Genomic DNA, 21,175 nt, shown 5'->3' with positions numbered 1-21,175 from the left:
ACCACCTGTGGACGTTCCGTCAAGAAGTCCAGGATCCAATTACAGAGGGAGGTGTTCAATCCCAGGTCCTGGAGCTTGATGGTGAGCTTCGAGGGCACTATGGTATTGAATACTGAGCTGTAATCAACAAACAGCTTTCTCACATATGTTCCTTTCTTATCCAGGTATGAGAGGGCAGTATGGAGGGAAGTGGCAATAGCATCTTCAGTTGACCTGTTCTGGCGGTATGCAAATTGCAGTGGGTCTAGGGTGTCAGGCAGTGAGGAGGTGATGTGTGCTTTGACTGACCGCTCGAAGCACTTCATGATAACTGATGTGAGTGCAACAGGGCGGTAGTCATTTAGGCAGCTGACTCTGTATTTTTAGGAACAGGGACAATGGCGGTTTTCTTAAAGCAGGAAGGAACTATAGACTGAGCTTGGTAGAGATTGAATATGTCCAAGAAGACATCTGCCAGCTGGTCTGCATATGCCTTCAGAACGCGGCCAGGGATGGCATCAGGGTCAGGAGCCTTGCGTGGATTGGTCTTTTTAAAAACTTTACACGCTCTGGATATGATCAGTGGGTTTCCGTCTTGGATTTCTGGAATCTTCCTGACTGGATCCGCGTCACCGACCTCAAACGGAGGATAGAATGAATTTAGCTCATCAGGAAGAGAGGCAGACTGTTGTGCGATATAGCTGGGTTGCGTTTTGTTGTCTGTAATGGTGTGTATACCACTCCACATGGTCCGTGTGTTGCAGCCATGATAATATGACTCTAGTTTTACTCTGTAGTTGTATTTAGCTCTTTTGATGGCTTTCCTGAGGTGTATCTGGATTTTTTGTATTTACCCATATCGCCAGAATTGAAAGCAGCTGTCCTAGCTTTCAGCTTAATAATACAAGATTGAAATATGCTGGTTTTAGACATAAGCGCTACCAGCTTTGTAATTGAATGGAGCTGTGTCACAAGTGTCATAATGTAAACACCTACCAATCTTCCCTCACATAATCTCTAAGGTCTTTTGTAAATCTAGTCTGAGCACTTCACACTAGACTCATGCAAATTAATTTGTCATTACTACTTTGGATAATATTTTTGTTATCTTGGAGCAAATTAAATCAAACCTTTGAGAATTCTGAGTCTGAACATCACTCAGTATATCTCCACCCCTGAGAGCTGCTACATAATATATAAACAGCATATTCTGCTATGTATCACTAATCAGCTGCTGTCCTCAAGACTTGTAGGATGCCACTAAGAGCAGCAGTAGTGATGATGGTTGTTATTGTTTTGACATCAGAGAAACAGTCTATTTGCAGACTTCAAGGTAGATATGTTTTTCCAGATTTATTTAATGAAGGACATATCATGATTGGGGGAGTGTTTGCAATCCACAACAAGGCAGAGGAGGAAGAACTCAAGTTTGAAACCAAACCAGAGTGTGGATCATGCACAAGGTTAGCTAAAGGTTTGTTAGAAAATATATTTGAATTACTTTTGTACAGACATATTAGCATTTACAATAAAGAATGAAAAATATCTTATTATTGGTAATACACTTGGCATATATTTAATCTTGTTTTATGGGTGCTAATTGAATCATATGTGTATTACACGTAACTATGTCAATACTGCTCATCATGATTTTTTCCTAGTTTAAACCTGGGAGAATTTCAGTCGGCACAGACAATGATATTTGCCATCGAAGAAATAAATAACAGAACAGATCTTCTTCCTGGTGTATCTTTGGGATACAAAATTTTTGATTCTTGTGACTCCTCACCTTCTGCTGTAAGAGCAGCCTTGACTTTGATGAATGGAAATGAGGAAATTCTCACTGACACCTCCTGCTCCAGACCAGCTGCAGTTCAAGCTATAATAGGAGAGTCTGCCTCATCAACAAGCATTGCAATGTCAGATGTTGTTTCAGCTTTTAATATACCTGTGGTAAGAAAATATTAATTATCATTAATTTATGTAACCATAGCATTTACAATCCATTTCCAATATCAATGTTGCAATCTTTAAAAACATAAAAAAGTAATTGTTTGATGCAATTGTAACAATAACAACAACAACAACAACAACAACAACAACAACAACAATAATAATAATAATAATAATAATAATAATAATAATAATAATAATAATAATAATAATAATAATAATAATAATAAAGATTTTGTGATATAAAATTAACAATGTGTAATAACAATGTTTAATCTGATTCTGCATAGAATACTCTTGTTTATCCTGGGAATGTAATGAACTACGTTCAAAATATATTATCTTTAAAAATTCTGTATAATTATAAGAGTCCTCTTTTAAATTTTTACAGATCAGTCACTTTGCTACCTGTGCATGTCTGAGCAATCGAAGGAGATTCCCTTCATTCTTCAGAACCATCCCCAGTGACTATTATCAGAGCACAGCCCTGGCTCAGCTTGTGAAGCACTTTGGATGGACCTGGGTTGGGATTATTAGAAGTGACAATGATTATGGCAATAATGGGATGGCTACATTTGTACAGGCTGCTCAGAAAGAGGGCATCTGTATTGCATACTCTGAAGCCATCTATGATACCTATCCCCGAGAGAAATTTCTTAAGACCATAGATGTCATAAAGAAGAGCACTGCTAAAGTTATTGTAGCCTTCCTAGATCAAGGGGACATAACTGTTTTGTTAAAAGAGTTATCCCTTCAGAATGTAACTGGTCACCAATGGATTGGCAGTGAAGCCTGGATTACTGCCAGTAATGTTGCCACTGCAGAAGGTTATAAGCTTCTGAGTGGATCCATTGGATTTGCTGTCATTAAAACCAAAATAGAAGGGCTAAGCAAGTTTTTATTAGATGTTCATCCTTCTCATTTTCCAGGTAACACCCTTTTAAATGAGTTTTGGGAAACTGTATTCAACTGTTCTCTGAATGAAGAAACTACGACAGACAGACTGTCTTGCACAGGGAATGAACATTTAAGTGTATTAAAAAATGGGTATGCAGATGAATCAGGGATGAGAAATTTCAATAATGTATATAAAGCAGTATATGCTGTTGCATATTCCCTTCACAACCTGTTTAAATGTAAGAAAAAAGAAGACACTTTTGTCAATTTCACTTGTGCAAAAACAACATACATTGAGCCATGGCAGGTAAAGTAATGCTCACTCTTCATAATGTTGTAATTTGTCAAATGTTATATTCCATTCTGAAATTTCATGGTTGTGATATTGCAAACATTTTATACAGGTGCTTGAAAACCTGAAAACCGTAAATTTTACAACCAAAATTGGAGAAAGTGTTGCTTTTGATGACAATGGAGACCCAGTTGCGAGATATGAATTAGTGAACTGGCAGCTTGTTAACAAGAGCACCATCCAGTTTGTGACTGTTGGACACTATGACAGTTCGTTGGCAGCAGATCGCCGGTTCGTCATGGATGACGTTCACATCGTTTGGGCTGGTGGTCAAGAACAGGTAAGTTTGACAAATTTAACTTCCTTATTTTGGTTCTTCTGAATTTGAAATAAAGTGATAAATTCCTTTTAAATTTTGAGCTGAAACTGTTCTGCTCTTTACATTGCAGAAGCCCGCGTCAGTGTGTAGTGAGAGCTGTCCTCCAGGCACTCGAAAGGCAGTTCAGAGAGGAAAGCCTGTGTGTTGCTATGACTGCATACGATGTGCTGAAGGAGAGATCAGCAACACCACAGGTAAATGGGAGACACTAAATCCAGGACTAATTATCACATAGTTGGTGGTGTCATTGAACCAGTTATTAATAGAATATAATGCTAATATATTTGCAACAAGTCCAAAACGTCAATTACATAATTCATCACTAAATATTAAGCTCTATGCTTTACGTAAAAAAAATGCTTAAAAATGAAACTCAAAAGCCACAAATCACAATAAAAATATCTTATGCATCTTTGTGTTTTATTTGCAGATTCTAATGAATGTATCCAGTGTCCTTCCAAATACTGGTCAAATGAGAGAAGAGACAAATGTGTGCTTAAACCAACTGAATTCCTGTCTTTTGGAGAAATCATGGGAATAGTGCTCAGTATATTTTCTTTGGTCGGGACTTGTTTAACCATAGGCATCGCTTTGATCTTCTTTAAATACAAAGATACTCCCATTGTTAAAGCCAATAACTCTGAACTGAGTTTCCTTCTGCTCTTTTCATTGACACTGTGTTTCCTCTGTTCACTTACTTTTATTGGCCAGCCCTCTGACTGGTCCTGTATGTTGCGCCACACAGCATTTGGGATCACATTTGTCCTGTGCATCTCTTGTGTTCTGGGGAAAACAATAGTGGTGTTAATGGCCTTTAGGGCTACACAACCTGGCAGCAACATTATGAAATGGTTTGGGCCCAAACAGCAGCGGTTAAGTGTTCTTTCTTTTACACTTCTCCAGGCTTTAATATGCACTATATGGCTGACTCTTTCTCCTCCTTTTCCAAAGCAAAATATGATATATTATAAAGACAGAATCATTCTGGAGTGTGACCTGGGATCTGCAGGTGCATTCTGGGCTGAGTTAGGGTATATAGGATTCCTCTCTGCCATGTGCTTTGTGCTCGCTTTCCTGGCTCGGAGGCTACCTGATAACTTCAATGAAGCCAAATTCATTACATTCAGCATGCTCATATTCTGTGCTGTCTGGATCACCTTTATCCCAGCTTATATCAGCTCCCCTGGGAAGTTCACAGTAGCTGTGGAAATATTTGCTATTTTGGCTTCTAATTTTGGTTTACTGTTCTGTATATTTGCACCCAAATGTTACATTATTTTACTGAAGCGTGAATTAAACACAAGGAAACATTTACTGGGTCAAATGCCCTCAAAATCACTATAAGTACTATAGGTGAACTGTATAGGAGAAGAATGTTAAATCTCCTCGTGCCTTTATCTGGATATACTGTTAAATTTAATGCTCAATCATTATGTGTGTACTTAATTGTTTTTCAGTATAAATTGAATCTTTAGAAATGACTAAAGCTTTAAAAACATCAAGGTTCCTGCATATTAGAATTGTAAAAGCCTGTTACTGAAGACACAGTGTCTTTATGCTTTTCTCCTCAGAGTGCTGATTAGGTTGCGGGTGCATGTGTCTGTAATTAATAGGCGTAATTTGCTGCTTTGGTTGGTTCTGTGGTTTTCTTCTTTGGTATGATGAAAGTGAATCAAACTCATCATAACACTAATAATCGTGAATAAATATGAAATATTATAGCATTTTTTGTATGTGCCTTCAAACTAATTGTTGAAATATCATCCATTACATGTCCTTGTTTTATACTTGAAATACCTGTACATTTGTTATGTCCGGGCAAGCCAGAGCTCACTGCCCTCAGTTTTCATGATAACTGTCTGCATTTGCAAGGGGAGTCGGACATCTCCCGGTGCCATGAGGATTCATGCAGGCGGGTTGTCCCAATTACCTGCCAGCAGTTAACGGGTAGTCATCCCATAGTCCCATAGGTAGTGTTTAAAACCTGACCTGCCTCCAGTCCAGTGCTCTGTCATTGAGCTTCCTTCTCCACCATAGTAATGCCCATAGCTCATACTACTCACCTAAGAGAAGGGTTACTAGTCTGATTCAGCATGTCTGCTTGTCTAGATTCCAAAATGTGCTACAAACCATCTCCCCACCTGTCACCCGCCCCCAGTTCAGCTCAGAATTATACCAGACTAGTGACATCATGCCGAACCCCAACTCTCGAGCCTTGCTTGGCCACACAGCTACCCAGTCCTGCTCTGTCCTTTTAGTTGCATCAAGTCTCAAGTCTCCTGTTTTTCCTCTTGGATTCACTGGGATCAAGCACTTCGATTCCTCAGCCTGTCCAGCAGGCTTAAGCCACATCATAACAATATAACTCCCAAATACAGTACAGTTTTAAATTCTCTGTTTTCATTTTCTGATAATAGAATTTTCATTATTATTTCACTGTATTTTAATTCAATGTTTTGAGAATTACTTTTAGTATGAAAAACTAGATTACATTTTGACATTACGTGGGTGTGGTCTGACTTGGATTGGCTCGCTCTGCCACTACACTCCCAGATGCACACAGCAGCCCTTGGAAGCCAGGTGGACAGGAATTCATCTCAATAACAGAGAGAAGAGCTCAATAACAATGCAAAAAGTTTTGCCACTTAGTGAGATGAACATATTGCACATCTTGGAAACCACGTAAATACACCTCTAGTGAATTGAAGGAAACACCGTTATGTTCATAGTTATGCATGAGACACAAGGTACAGCCAGCGGTGTGATTGGTCAGAACCCAAGTGCAGGGCATTGGAGAGGGGTGGAGATGCCCAAAGAGAGCCAACTAGCTCGGGATTGGGCTCCACAGACTGGAAGGAGAGTGAAAGGCTTGGAAATTGATTAAGTGGATACTGGCTGAAATTGGACAACAAAGGAAAAACAAGGTGTAAAAAAACAGCCATTGAGGTCCACGGCTGTGCTTCATCCAGTGAGCTTCCCAGTGTAGAGGGTCTGGCCTTCAGGCTGGGCAGGAAACTCGGAGCACAGTGGTCCAGTCAGGGGGCCCAGGAGCCAGCTAATTCAAGGCGCATGCCCTTAATGGGGGTCTCCTCCCGAGACCAGACCAGGTGTGTGCTGTCAACTCAGTTTCCAGGGAGGCATCCCTCTGACGGAAGTGCCCGGACGTGGTTGCCGCTGGATACCCAGGGGCCCTTTGGACCAAATCCAGTGGATCTGTCTGCTGTTTACGGGTCCCCAATGTACCCCTCCCCCGGCTACAGCTGGAATCCCCAGGACAGAACAGCCATGAGGAGAGCTCCCAGATGGAGCCCGAGACAACTTGAGTCCGGGATCAATAAGGCTTTGCTAGGACGCTGAAAGGTGACTCAGGCCAAACACAACTCCTGATAGACCAGACTAATAGAGGCATCTGCAGAGATTGGGCCCTGGAATCTTGACCCATCCCCAAACTTTCTGCTTTCCCCAGATGCGGCCAGACAGAACAGTCCCGGTCACAGCTCCCAGAAGGAGCCCAGAGGTTTGGCATCCTGGAAAAAAGAAGGATCTGCTGGGATTTCGGAAGGTGGCCCTAGAAAGAAAGAGAAAAAGGGTCAGAAATGTAAACACTTAGACAGCCCGTGGAAAGCAATGCAGAGAAGGGGAACATTAAGATGAGGCCTTGGGTTCTGGGCAATGTAGGCTGCCTCAAGTTATAGTTGGTCAAATGGCATAGATAAGGGCAGCTGAAGTATGGGGCAGCACTCAGGGCGAGCCATACATTTGAGTTGCTTTTGTTGCAACTCTGCTGCAACTGACTTATGTCTTTATGAATTTAATACAGAGTACTGCAAGAGACAGAAAATCTGTAATGTTATAATTTTTTAAGCATATTATTTTTCTGAATACGAATTAATAAAACTATTAGAAAAGAAGTGGAACACAATTTTCCTACCACAGAAACACAATGTCTTTAGGAGAAATGCAATGCATGCAGTATGTAACTGCTAAAGGTAAATGAATTAAAGAAACCAGTAAATAATAAATACTTATTAATAACAGATTTAGATGTGCTAAAACTCTTAGTTGTAGACATACAGTAAGTGTTACTAGCTTTGTAAATGAATGGAGCTGTGACACAGGTCAGTGTGGTTACAAACTCTGCTAATATTAAAGTGCTGCTTCACATACAGTATCTTAACCACACACCCACATTCCTCACATAATCTCTAAGGTCCCTATTAAGTCTAATATGGAGCCCTTTATAGTAGACATGACACAAATAAATTAAACCACCATTTTACATGTTTTGTATCTTGGAGCAAATTAAAGCATCAAATCTTTGAGAATTCTGCTTAACAGCGTCTGAACCTCACTCAGTTTCTCACCACCCTTGAGAGCTGTTGAGCAATATAAAAGCAGTGTGTTCTGGTAATCTATCACTAATCAGCTGCTGTCCTCGTGACGTCTAGGATGCCACTAAGAGCAGCGGTAGTGATGATGGTTGTTGGCGTTTTGACATCAGAGAAACAGAATATTTGTAGACTTCAAGGTACAAGTGTTTTTCCAGACTTCTTTAAAGACGGAGATATTGTGATTGGCGGAGTGTTTGCAATCCACAGCAAGACTGAGGAGACAGAACTCAACTTTAAAACCAAACCAGAGCGTCGAGCATGCAAAAGGTTAGCTAATGTTCTGTTAGAAAATATCTTTACATTGCTTTGATAAAGACGATAGCCTTTAAATAATAATAATAGCTTATTTTTCATAGTATACTGCACTTTTAAATAACCCTCCCCATAGGATTATATCCCTTTTAACAAAGTCAGAAAAACAAAGAATGTAGTTTGCTTTTTAAACAGTACATGCTGTTTCATATTATTATAATTAACGTGCATTAAAATAAACTGTAACAAAGCTCAATATGATTTTGTCCTAGGATAAACTTGGGAGAATTTCAGTCAGCACAAACAATGATCTTTGCCATTGAGGAAATCAACAACAGAACGGATCTTCTTCCCGGTGTGTCTCTGGGATATAGGATTTTTGATTCTTGTGACTCCTCAGCTTCTTCTGTAAGAGCAGCTATGGCTCTGATGAACGGATATGAGGAATCTTCTGACACCTCCTGCTCCAGACCAGCTGCAGTTCAAGCTATAATAGGAGAGTCTACATCATCAACAAGCATTGCAATCTCAGAAGTTTTTGCAGCTTTTCATATACCTGTGGTGAGAAATTTTGAAAACGTCTCCTTCACTTTAATTTTTTTTGTAATAGCAATATCAAAATCAATTTCCAATATCAAAGTAGGCATTTTAAAAGGTGAAAAATATCTTAAAATTAATTTTAGATTCTGTAAAATAAAATCAATTTAATGCTCAATTTAATGTACAACAGTAAACAACATTTTAACTGTGTTATTTGAGTCATTAATGGAATCTTTTCAGAAATCATGTTCTATTTTTGAACTTTTACAGATCAGTCATTTTGCTACCTGTGCATGTCTGAGCAATAGAAGGAGATTCCCTTCATTCTTCAGAACCATCCCCAGTGACTATTATCAGAGCAGAGCCCTGGCTCAGCTTGTGAAGCACTTTGGATGGACCTGGGTTGGAGCCATTAGAAGTGACAATGATTATGGCAATAATGGGATGGCTACATTTGTACAGGCTGCTCAGAAAGAGGGGATTTGTATTGAATACTCAGAGGCCATTTATGATACCTATCCCCGAGAGAAATTTCTTAAGACCATAGATGTTATAAAGAAGAGCACAGCAAAAGTTATTGTAGCCTTCCTAGATCAAGGAGACATAACTGTTTTGTTAAAAGAATTATCCCTTCAGAATGTAACTGGTCACCAATGGATTGGCAGTGAAGCCTGGATTACTGCCAGTAATATTGCCACTGCAGAAGGTTATAAGCTTCTGAGTGGATCCATTGGATTTGCTGTCATTAAAACCAAAATAGAAGGGCTAAGTGAGTTTTTATTAGATGTTCACCCTAATCATTTTCCAGGTAACACTCTTTTAAATGAGTTTTGGGAAACTGTTTTCAACTGTTCTCTGAATGAAGAAGCAACGACAGACAGACTATCTTGCACAGAGACTGAACACTTAAGTGTATTAAAAAATGGGTACGCAGATGAATCAGGGATGAGAAATTACAATAATGTATATAAAGCAGTATATGCTATTGCATACTCCCTTCACAATCTGCTTAAATGTAAGAAAGAGGAAGACATATTTGCTAATTTCACTTGTGCAAAAACAACATACATTGAACCATGGCAGGTAAAGTAATGCTCACTCTTCCTAATGCAGTAATGTGTATATATTTTCGGAGATTTCATTTTGTGATCATAAAAAAATATACATTTTTGCAGGTGCTTGAGAACCTGAAAACTGTAAATTTTACAACCAAAATCGGAGAAAATGTTGCTTTTGATGACAATGGAGATCCAGTTGCGAGATATGAATTAGTGAACTGGCAGCTTGTTAACGAGAGCACTATCCAGTTTGTGACTGTTGGACGCTATGACAGTTCGTTGGCAACAGATCGCCGGTTCGTCATGGATGACGTTCACATCATTTGGGCTGGTGGTCAAGAGCAGGTAAGCTGTGAAAAGAATCAGTTGTGGACTTATGCTAGACATAGGAAGCCAATTGGAGTTTAATGTGACTCAGTGAGCACAAAAGAGAAAAAAAAACAAAGGAGCAATTTACGAAGGCTTGCATAGCTTTTTAATGATTTCACAAGGTGGACAAAACCAAAATTTCTTAGCATAATGAATAACTGCTAAAGTGACAGAAATGTTGCTAATATTGTTAAGAAAAAGGACTGCACGTACCCCCTGTAAAAAACACTGTCTTTGCTTAGGTAAAAAATTACCTAATTCCAATGATCTCCAATTTTGTTGAATTATATTTGCATTTTGTTCAAGAACTGAAACAACAGTTCTTGCTAAAAGTGATTTTGGGAGGTTGAATAGTTGAACAATCAATATATTTTAGTTAATTATTTTTGTTATTTGTGCAAAAGTTTCCAGTATTTCCATCATTTCCAGTATTTAGGCTTTTATTAAAATATTTACAGTATTAAACAATTTGCACATACAATTTGCAATTTAAATAAAGGGTAATGATTGGAAAGGTGTGCATACTTTTGCAAGGCATTTTAAGTGAAGAAATTGTTATAAGATATTTTTGTACCATGGGTCCAAAAAATGTAACATTTTATATTAATAAATCGGTTTTACAATGCTCATCTAAGATATCTCATGACCTAAGAGTTTACACTTTAGCAAATGTACTATTGCATTATCTGTAATTTGTCTTATAATTATATTCATAATGTTTTTGTACTGAAAAACGCTTAATTACATTTTTGTTATATCTAAATTTGAAATACAATGCTTAAATCCTTCATGTTTTGTGTTGAAACTCTTCTGCTCATTACTTTGCAGAAGCCTGAGTCAGTGTGCAGTGAGAGCTGTCTCCCAGGCACTCGAAAGGCAGTTCAGAGAGGGAGGCCTGTGTGTTGCTATGACTGCATACGATGTGCTGAAGGAGAGATCAGCAACACCACAGGTAAAAGGGAGATAATTCAGGACTGAATTATCAGCTTCTGTGTTCTTAGTTTCAATGACATGAAAAAAATAAAATGCCAATATATACACAACAGAATAAACAAATTTAAATATATTATTCATTACTTGAATACTGTATAGAGCTCTATACTCCCTGTAATAAGCTAACTGCTTTATTTAAAAGAATTTGGAATCAAATTCAAAAGCAATAAATCGGTATAAAATATCCCAAACATCTTTTTGTTTTTTTGCAGATTCTAATGAATGTATCCAGTGCCCTTTGAAATATTGGTCAAATAAGATAAGAACCAAATGTGTGCTTAAACCAATTGAATTCCTGTCCTTTGGAGAACTCATGGGAATAGTGCTCAGTATATTTTCTTTGGTTGGGACTTGTTTAACCTTAGGCATCGCTTTGATCTTCTTTAAATTTAAACACACTCCTATTGTTAAAGCCAATAACTGTGAACTGAGTTTCCTTCTGCTCTTTTCATTGACTCTGTGTTTCCTCTGTTCACTTACTTTCATTGGCCAGCCCTCTGACTGGTCCTGTATGTTGCGCCACACAGCATTTGGGATCACATTTGTCCTGTGCATCTCTTGTGTTCTGGGGAAAACAATAGTGGTGTTAATGGCCTTTAGGGCTACACAACCTGGCAGCAACATTATGAAATGGTTTGGGCCCAAACAGCAGCGGTTAAGTGTTCTTTCTTTTACACTTCTCCAGGCTTTAATATGCACCATATGGCTGACTCTTTCCCCTCCTTTTCCAAAGCAAAATATGAAATATTATAAAGACCGAATCATTCTGGAGTGTGACCTGGGATCTGCAGGTGCATTCTGGACTGTGTTAGGATACATAGGATTCCTCTCTGCCATGTGCTTTGTGCTCGCTTTCCTGGCTCGGAAACTGCCTGATAACTTCAACGAAGCTAAATTCATTACATTCAGCATGCTCATATTCTGTGCTGTCTGGATCACCTTTATCCCAGCTTATATCAGTACACCTGGGAAGTTCACAGTAGCTGTGGAAATATTTGCTATTTTGGCTTCTAATTTTGGTTTACTATTTTGTATTTTTGCACCTAAATGTTACATAGTTTTACTGAAGCATGAATTAAACACAAGGAAGCACTTATTTGGTGAAATGCCCTTAAAGTCACTATAAAGTGGGTGACCTATATACTGAATGAGAAGAATGTAAAAAATCCTCATGCCTTTATCTGCAACTGTGAATTAAATAATCATGCAATAATTGTCTGTATTTTAGATTTGGTTGAGAAATGTATAAGGTCCTCAGTAACAACATCAAGGCTCCTAAAACAAATGAATTGTAAAAGTCTGTTACTGAGGCACAGTGTGTATATACCTGGCTCCTAAGAATGTTTTGGTACAGCAGGTTGTAGATGCAGGTGTCTGCACAGTGTAGGTTCAATTTGCTGCTTTGTTTGTTCTGGTTTGTTCTGTGGTCTTCTTCTTTGGAATGGTGAAAGTTAATTAAACTCATTACAACACTAAACATTTTGAATATATCTAATATAAACAAATAAAAATTATAGCCCATTTTGGTGTGTGCATTCAAACCAATTTCGAAAGTCAAATGTGTGACATACGATGTGGTTGAATTATGTTACTCTTAAACACATTAACGATATGGTTTTAAATTCTCTCCAATTACTTTCTGTTAATTCACAGCATTTCCATTATTATCTCACTACACCTTCATTCAAAGTTTAGACAATTACGTTTAACAAGAAATATAGCTTACATCATGACATTACTGTTTATGAATGTGAATGGCCAGTACAACCTCAAGTGCACACAGGTGGATGGCATTCATCCATTAAGAGTTCGCCAACAATGTGAAGAGTTTCACCTCTCAGTGTGGTGAAATGCTGGACATTCTTAACTAAAAGCAACTTTATATTACTTCACCTTCTAATAAAGTAAATATGGGCTACTTTTGTTGGCAATTTGTTGTTGCTGACATCTGTCTGTCTGGATATACATTAATACAGCATATTGAAAGAGAATGGGGGACTTGATTCATCTCTATTCTTACCAGTTGTTGAAGGATATCAGTGTATATCTCTGAATACGAATTCATGAAACAATTACTGAGGAGTGGCACAGAAACACAATGCCTTTGGGACGTACTGTATATAAAGCATGTGTAGTAACAGTAAAAGCAGCAATGGGTAAATGGATTAGAGAAACCGGTAAATAACAGTCAAAGTTTAGTGTGGTAACAAACTCTCTCCATCCAAAAGTGCTGCTTCACATAATTTAACAGCCCACCTACATCCTCCACATAATCTTTAAAGTCCTTAGTAGGTCTAATATGAGTCCTTTACATAAGACAACATACCTGAAAATCAATCTGCCATTTTAACATTTTACATGTTTGAACAAATTACAAAAATACACCTATGAGAATTCTGCTTAACAGAGTCTGAACCTCACTCAGTTTCTCAATACCCCTGAGAGCTGCTGAACAATATAAAAGCAGTGTGTTCTGGTAATCTATCACTAATCAGCTGCTGTCCTCGTGACGTCTAGGATGCCACTAAGAGCAGCGGTAGTGATGATGGTTGTTGGCGTTTTGACATCAGAGAAACAGAATATTTGTAGACTTCAAGGTACAGGTGTTTTTCCAGACTTCTTTAAAGACGGAGATATTATGATTGGGGGAGTGTTTGCAATCCACAGCAAGACAGAGGAGACAGAACTCAACTTTAAAACCAAACCACAGCATCAGGAATGTAAAAGGTTAGCTAATGTTTTGGTAGAAACCATCTTTAAACTGTTTGAAAAAGATACATTGTGATTTAAATAACTGTAAGTACTGTATTATTGACAATATATATACGTATAACAATGTTTTTCCCCTGTTTTATAGTCAGTAATCCATGTTACAGAAGTCACAAAGCAAATAATGTAACTTGCTTTTAAATAATATATGCTATGTTAAATAACTATAAACTAAAAAATAACTATGTTAACAAAACAATTCATGATTTTTCCTAAGTTTCAATTTTGGGGAATTTCAGTCAGCACAGACAATGATTTTTGCCATTGAAGAAATAAACAACAGAACAGATCTTCTTCCTGGAATTTCTCTGGGCTACAAGATCTATGATTCTTGTGACTTCTCACCTTCTTCTGTAAGAGCGGCCCTGGCTTTAATGAATGGAAATGAGGAAACTCTCTCTGACGCCTCCTGCTCCAGACCAGCTGCAGTTCAAGCTATAATAGGAGAGTCTGCATCATCAACAAGCATTGCAATCGCAGGAACTGTTGCATCTTTTAACATTCCTGTGGTGAGACATTTTGAAAACTTTTCATTTATTTCAGTAACAACAACATGTACTCTACATTTCAAATATTAATGCAGAACTATTTTAAAAAGGCAAGAAACTGAACCATCATGTCTTAAGATAAATTTTGCGTAAAGTGTAATAATACATCTGCTCTTTTCCATGTGTAGCAGACAGCAGCATGTTGAAGTGTTACTTGAATCTATAAATAATACATTCCCTTTCATATTGTTGATATAATAATCTCCTTTCAGAATATATTTTTTTGAGAAATCTATTGAAGAATGAATATGATTCTTTTATATTTCTTAATTTTTACAGATCAGTCACTTTGCTACATGTGCATGTCTGAGCAATAGAAGGAGATTCCCTTCATTCTTCAGAACCATCCCCAGTGACTATTATCAGAGCAGAGCCCTGGCTCAGCTTGTGAAGCACTTTGGATGGACCTGGGTTGGGACTATTAGAAGTGACAATGATTATGGCAATAATGGGATGGCTACATTTGTACAGGCTGCTCAGAAAGAGGGGATCTGTATTGCATACTCAGAGGCCATTTATGACACATACCCCCGAGATAAATTTCTTAAGACCATAGATGTTATAAAGAAGAGCACTGCTAAAGTTATTGTAGCCTTCCTAGATCAAGGAGACATAACTGTTTTGTTAAAAGAATTATCCCTTCAGAATGTAACTGGTCACCAATGGATTGGCAGTGAAGCCTGGATTACTGCCAGTAATGTTGCCAGTGCAGAAGGTTATACGCTTCTGAGTGGATCCATTGGATTTGCTGTCATTAAAACCAAAATAGAAGGGCTAAGTGAGTTTTTATTAGATGTTCATCCTAATCACTTTCCAGGTAACAGCCTCTTAAATGAATTTTGGGAAATTGCATTTAATTGTTCTTTTAATGAAAAAGCAACGACAGACAGACTATCTTGCACAGGGACTGAACATTTAAGTGTGTTAAGAAATGGGTACGCAGATGAATCGGGGATGAGAAATTACAATAATGTATATAAAGCAGTATATGCTATTGCATACTCCCTTCACAATCTGCTTAAATGTAAGAAAGAGGAAGACATATTTGCTAATTTCACTTGTGCAAAAACAACATACATTGAACCATGGCAGGTAAAGTAATGCTCACTCTTCATAATGCAGTAATGTGTATATATTTTCGGAGATTTCATTTTGTGATCATATAAAAATATACATTTTTGCAGGTGCTTGAAAACCTGAAAACTGTAAATTTTACAACCAAAATCGGAGAAAATGTTGCTTTTGATGACAATGGAGATCCAGTTGCGAGATATGAATTAGTGAACTGGCAGCTTGTTAATGAGAGCACTATCCAGTTTGTGACTGTTGGACGCTATGACAGTTCGTTGGCAGCAGATCGCCGGTTCGTCATGGATGACATTCACATCATTTGGGCTGGTGGTCAAGAGCAGGTAAGCAGTGAAAATAATCAGTTGTGGACTTATGCTAGACATAGGAAGCCAATTGGAGTTTAATGTGACACAATGAGGACAAAAGAGGGAAAGAATGCAGCAAATCAGTTGTATCTACTCTGTCCTATAATACAACTATTTACATTATATGTTCTGACAAAATCTTAATTTCTCTATTTTGGTTCATCTGATTTTGAAATAAAGTAATTCATTCCATTGATTTTTGAGTTGATACTATTCTGCTCTTTACTTTGCAGAAGCCTGAGTCAGTGTGCAGTGAGAGCTGTCTCCCAGGCACTCGAAAGGCAGCTCAGAGAGGAAGGCCTGTGTGTTGCTATGACTGCATACGATGTGCTGAAGGAGAGATCAGCAACACTACAGGTAAAAGGGAAAGATTCCAGGACTGCCTCATCAGCTCCTGTGTTCTTGGTTTCAATGACATCAAATAGAACTAAATACCAATATATTAGCAATATGTAGTTCAGGTGGGTAGCTGCATCTCAATGCGTAGGCTGCAAAGGAACAAGTAATATGTTTATTCCATGCTTAAAAAAAGAAGAAAGAAAACAATGTTTCGGCCGGGGAGCCTTCTTCAGGACATTTAATATGTTAAACAAATTAAAATGCATAATTCATTCATTGAATATATGGCTCTATGCTTCCTGTACTAAACTAATTGCTTTATTTAAAATATTTGTAATTGAATTCAAAAGCAACAAATCAGTATAAAAATATCTTATGCATCTTTGTGTTTTACTTGCAGATTCTAATGAATGTATCCAGTGTCCTTCCAAATACTGGTCTAATGAGAGAAGAGACAAATGTGTACTTAAACCAATTGAATTCCTATCCTTTGGAGAAATCATGGGAATACTACTCAGTATATTTTCTTTGGTTGGGACTTGTTTAACCTTAGTCATTGCTTTGATCTTCTTTAAATATAAAGACACTCCCATTGTCAAAGCCAATAACTCTGAAATGAGTTTCCTTCTGCTCTTTTCATTGACTCTGTGTTTCCTCTGTTCACTTACTTTCATTGGCCAGCCCTCTGACTGGTCCTGTATGTTGCGCCACACAGCATTTGGGATCACATTTGTCCTGTGCATCTCTTGTGTTCTGGGGAAAACAATAGTGGTGTTAATGGCCTTTAGGGCTACACTGCCAGGCAGTAACATTATGAAATGGTTTGGACTCAAACAGCAGCGGTTAAGTGTTCTTTCTTTTACACTTCTCCAGGCTTTAATATGCACTGTATGGCTGATTCTTTCTCCTCCTTTTCCAAAGCAAAATATGAAATATTATAAAGACAGAATTATTCTGGAGTGTGACCTTGGATCTGCAGGTGCATTCTGGGCTGAGTTAGGGTATATAGGATTCCTCTCTGCCATGTGCTTTGTGCTCGCTTTCCTGGCTCGGAAACTGCCTGATAACTTCAATGAAGCCAAATTCATTACATTCAGCATGCTCATATTCTGTGCTGTCTGGATCACCTTTATCCCAGCTTATATCAGCTCTCCTGGAAAGTATACGGTAGCTGTGGAAATATTTGCTATTTTGGCTTCTAATTTTGGTTTACTGTTCTGTATATTTGCACCTAAATGTTACATTGTTTTACTAAAGCGTGAATTAAACACAAGGAAACACATAATGGGCCAAATGCCCTTAAAGTCACAATAAGTGGGCAAGGTGTTTATGTGTACATTCAGCATGCTCAGATTCTGTGCTGTCTGTCATATTAGCTCTTCTGGGAAATTCACAGTGTCTGTGGAAATATTTGCTATTTTGGCTTCTAGCTCCAGTTTACTTTTCTGTATATTTGCACCAAAATGCTACGTTATTGTACTAAATCCTGAATTGAATACAAAAAACACATGATGGGCAGAATGCCAAAGTGACTTTAAAAGATCAAATAGTACACACTGTATGACACAGAAAAACATTATGATTACAGATGTTTAATGTTTAAATGCTATCAGATGATTACTAATGTTTAAATGCTATCACAGAAGTAAAACTGTTTTTCTACACAGCGTTTCATGTGTCACATCATTTTGGGATTAAAACATATAAACTCATATCCTAGTCTATTATGAAGAAAGATTTTCTAAAAGAGCATGTACTTTGAAGTTTTTTTTTAGCAGCTGCAAAAAATACTAATCCATAATATATTACTCATAAATCCTATAATGTGGTCTGAGCAAACCTAGCACAGAAATCATTATATTTAGTCTCCAGTTGATAATTGACCATATTTAGTACAGGTAATAGAAATTTCCAAACAAAAACCATTATTTTCTTTCCCATAAAGCTAGACCACCATAATTACTACTAATACTATAAATAATGATAATAATTGTTCAAAACGATGAGCCAATTTTCACTATCACTGCTTACACACCCTGGCTGCAGCCCTGTGCTTCAGTCTGTCTGTCAGTGGAGATTAACTGTGTGCTGCCTGTGCTCTTTACAGACACTCTGCAGGCCTGCTGTTCCCCCCAGCTCCCCACGAGACTCTACAGTCTATTGCTCTTGTTCAGATTCAGGTTCTGGGTCTTTATTTCATATTATGTAATATTGATTAACCTAAATTACATTTCTCCTCCAATTCTTCTCCCAATTCTTGTCTAATATTCACTTTTAATTTTTAATTCTGGCCAACTGCCATGTACATTCCATGCTGAATTTTGCAGTAAATGGTGTTTGCATTTCAGTGATTAGTATATAACCTCAATATTAAAGTACTGTATATACAGTATGTTCTCTGCAATTATATTTGATTGTTCTTTAAAATACCATGTTTTTATTTTTGATTGTGTTCCAATATGTCATTTTAAAAAATGATTTCCTTGTTTTGGCAATGGATGAGTAAAGATATTACACATATTGCTGAAAGAGTGGTAGCAACACATGCAAGTAAAGTACAGAACATCTTTTACTGATTCTAAAGTGATGTGGTTGATGTGGTTTTCCCTGAACCTCGAAATGCTGCTCTCGGTATTGATGATATCTAATATTTTACTTCAGTGGACTATATGTTATGGAAATTATTTATTTGATGTAAATCGTTCACAACAGAAGACAAAAATATGATAGCGCTGCTGCACATAATATCTTAATAAAAATAAAATGAAAAGGTTCATTTGTCCACTTATTTTTTGTTGTACAAAGTAAAATGTAGTGTAAAACGTTTTACACTAACTGATTCGCTCAATATTTTTAAATGAAACTCAAATGTAACAAATCAGTATAAATATATCCTATGCATCTCTCAGGTTCTCAAAAAAACAGTTCAGAGAGGAAGGCCTACAGTATGTATTGCTACAGTGTGACTGCATACAATGTGCTGAAGAAGAGATCAGCAACGCCTTAGGTAAATGGTAGAGAATTCCGATCTCCTTACTGTTTGTGTTCTTACATAAAATAGAATAAAATACTAAAATATTCACAATATTTCTTAAAGATGCAATTTAATAATTTATTAATTGAACCTGTGGCAGCATGGTCCCTGTACTACACAATCTGCTTTACCTAAAATTAAAAAACAAACAAAAAAAATACAGTATAAAAAGATCCTACCCATTTTTGTGTCTTGTTTACAGATTCTAATGAATGTGTCCAGTGCTCTTTGTAATTATGGGCACATGGGAGAAGTGACAAATGTGTACTTAAAGCATCTTAATTCCTGTAGTTCTTTGAAATCATATATTTTCTTTGGTTGGGACTTGTTTAACCATGGCTTTGATCTTCTTTTAATAGAAGGCCACTCATATTCTTAAAGCCAGTAATTCTGATTTAAGTTTCATCTGCTCTTTTAATTGACACTGCGTTTCCTCTGTTCACTTTCATTGGCCAGCCCTCTGACAGGTCCTGTATGTTGCGCCACACAGCATTTGGGATCTGTGGGGAAAACAATAGTGCTGTAAATGGCCTTTAGGTCAGCACTGCCAGACAATAACATTACGAAATGGTTTGGGCCCACACGGCAGCAGTTAAATGTTTTTGCTTTAACAACTCTCTTTTGCCAGAGGCCTGCACCCAGACTGACCCCACCCAATTTTCCACCCCAAACCTTGTCTGTGTTACAAAGCGTTTTTCAGGACCCTATGCAGACAGCAGAATTCGGAAGGGAGTGAAACATGGGGAGGAGACGAGGAACTGGGCAGATTGACAAACAGGGGGGCAAGACAAAGTTAAAAACCGGAGTGGGATCCGGTGAAGGGTCTGGGAGAAAAAAGGGTTACAGGACCAGGCTCCAAGTCCCGGACTCGGCTGGGTCAGGACGCCGATAGGAGGCTATGCCCTCAAGCTGTGGGCATAGGGCGACTTGGTGGTAGGTGGGCCTCCGGGCGTCCGTGTTCCAATGCTTAGCCTGGAATAGAGTGAGCGTCTGGCTTTTGAAGGTGAGCTAGATAGGAGGCAGGTGCACAAACTCAAGTACAATGTGAAAGAGCTGGATCGCCCTTAAGGGGGAGGGATTACAGTCGTGACAGTCTTGCCAGGGTGAGGGCCCCTCTACTGCACTCCTGCTCTCAGGACTTCCATTCACTCATCACTTCACATAAGTCACAGCTTCTGGAGCAGCTCTCTCGCCTGCTCAGTCTCACCGTCTTTACACTAACACTCACAGGTGCAGTTTCTGGCACATGTTCCCATGCCCAGACCCCGGAGTCTTCTCACATGCCCGAGTCAGCGGTGCCCTGACACTGTCAGCACTGCATGCCTACCACCAGAGGTCAGCCAGATTGACCCTTTTCTCCACCTGATACCTCGTTTGGCTAGATGGAGGACCCCACTAGCACACCTGCCCTCTGGTGCACACACTAACTCAGATTTAGCTCACTAGTTCTCACAAAACTTAGAAAAAGTGATGGTGTGAAAATGTGATTTCCAAAATGAAAATAAACAGTTAGGTAGTACTCGGTTTACAAGGGGAGACTATACAGTTCAAAAACAAGTATTATTAATGTATTATTACCATATTAATTTATTTAGCTGATACATTTAACCAGTTCAGTTTGCACTCATATAAATATTTAACAGTAAAACAGTGAGATAGTGATAAGATTTAGAAACAATAAGTAGAGAGATTAAAGGAAGATTACTTACTGTATATAAAAAATGAATTTTGTTCTAGGTATCCTGGGGCAAATCTAAAATTTTCAAACCTTTGAGAATTTCTATTTAACAGTGTATGAACTTCACTCTCACTCTTCCTCCCCTGAGTCCTCCTGTGCACCCTATAAACAACCTCTTGTGTCAGGTTGTTTCTGATCAGAACGAGACTTCCTCATGCAGTCCAGGATGTTTTTTCAGACAGCAGTGTTGATGATGGTTGTTTCTGTT

The 21,175-nt window shown here is 38.1% G+C and overlaps 3 protein-coding genes across 3 annotated transcripts; all 3 read left to right on the top strand.

The window, feature by feature from the left end:
• The first annotated feature begins 1,252 nt into the window (after positions 1 to 1,252).
• LOC138242159 (extracellular calcium-sensing receptor-like) lies at positions 1,253 to 4,995 on the top strand. The gene is made up of 6 exons (XM_069197398.1): positions 1,253 to 1,442; positions 1,641 to 1,932; positions 2,324 to 3,136; positions 3,234 to 3,461; positions 3,571 to 3,694; positions 3,931 to 4,995. Exons 1-6 carry the CDS (start codon positions 1,258 to 1,260, stop codon positions 4,842 to 4,844), a joined length of 2,556 nt encoding a protein of 851 aa, XP_069053499.1. The 5' UTR covers positions 1,253 to 1,257; the 3' UTR covers positions 4,845 to 4,995.
• Positions 4,996 to 7,970: 2,975 nt separating this feature from the next.
• Positions 7,971 to 12,229, top strand: LOC138242238 (extracellular calcium-sensing receptor-like). Its single transcript, XM_069197712.1, has 6 exons — positions 7,971 to 8,158; positions 8,416 to 8,704; positions 8,954 to 9,766; positions 9,859 to 10,086; positions 10,939 to 11,062; positions 11,316 to 12,229. The coding sequence occupies exons 1-6, from the start codon at positions 7,974 to 7,976 to the stop codon at positions 12,227 to 12,229; spliced, it is 2,553 nt and encodes an 850-aa protein (XP_069053813.1). The 5' UTR covers positions 7,971 to 7,973.
• Positions 12,230 to 13,648: 1,419 nt separating this feature from the next.
• Positions 13,649 to 17,509, top strand: LOC102693639 (extracellular calcium-sensing receptor-like). The gene is made up of 7 exons (XM_069197711.1): positions 13,649 to 13,830; positions 14,090 to 14,381; positions 14,700 to 15,198; positions 15,238 to 15,512; positions 15,605 to 15,832; positions 16,090 to 16,213; positions 16,596 to 17,509. The coding sequence occupies exons 1-7, from the start codon at positions 13,649 to 13,651 to the stop codon at positions 17,507 to 17,509; spliced, it is 2,514 nt and encodes an 837-aa protein (XP_069053812.1).
• Positions 17,510 to 21,175: the final 3,666 nt, after the last annotated feature.

This window comes from Lepisosteus oculatus, chromosome 13 (genome assembly GCF_040954835.1).
Source record: "Lepisosteus oculatus isolate fLepOcu1 chromosome 13, fLepOcu1.hap2, whole genome shotgun sequence".
Classification (NCBI taxonomy): domain Eukaryota; kingdom Metazoa; phylum Chordata; class Actinopteri; order Semionotiformes; family Lepisosteidae; genus Lepisosteus; species Lepisosteus oculatus.
This window is presented reverse-complemented; position numbering and strand designations above follow the sequence as displayed.

Excerpts from the sequence above, each read along its gene's own strand:
- LOC138242159 (XM_069197398.1), top strand. The coding sequence starts at position 1,258 with ATGATGGTTGTTATTGTTTTGACATCAGAGAAACAGTCTATTTGCAGA. Across the intron at positions 1,933-2,323 it reads CAGCTTTTAATATACCTGTG|ATCAGTCACTTTGCTACCTG; the intron begins GTAAGAAAATAT and ends AAATTTTTACAG. Across the intron at positions 3,137-3,233 it reads CATACATTGAGCCATGGCAG|GTGCTTGAAAACCTGAAAAC; the intron begins GTAAAGTAATGC and ends CATTTTATACAG.
- LOC102693639 (XM_069197711.1), top strand. The coding sequence starts at position 13,649 with ATGGTTGTTGGCGTTTTGACATCAGAGAAACAGAATATTTGTAGACTT. Across the intron at positions 13,831-14,089 it reads CAGCATCAGGAATGTAAAAG|TTTCAATTTTGGGGAATTTC; the intron begins GTTAGCTAATGT and ends ATTTTTCCTAAG. Across the intron at positions 15,199-15,237 it reads AACCAAAATAGAAGGGCTAA|GTAACAGCCTCTTAAATGAA; the intron begins GTGAGTTTTTAT and ends ATCACTTTCCAG.
- LOC138242238 (XM_069197712.1), top strand. The coding sequence starts at position 7,974 with ATGATGGTTGTTGGCGTTTTGACATCAGAGAAACAGAATATTTGTAGA. Across the intron at positions 10,087-10,938 it reads GGGCTGGTGGTCAAGAGCAG|AAGCCTGAGTCAGTGTGCAG; the intron begins GTAAGCTGTGAA and ends ATTACTTTGCAG. Across the intron at positions 11,063-11,315 it reads AGAGATCAGCAACACCACAG|ATTCTAATGAATGTATCCAG; the intron begins GTAAAAGGGAGA and ends GTTTTTTTGCAG.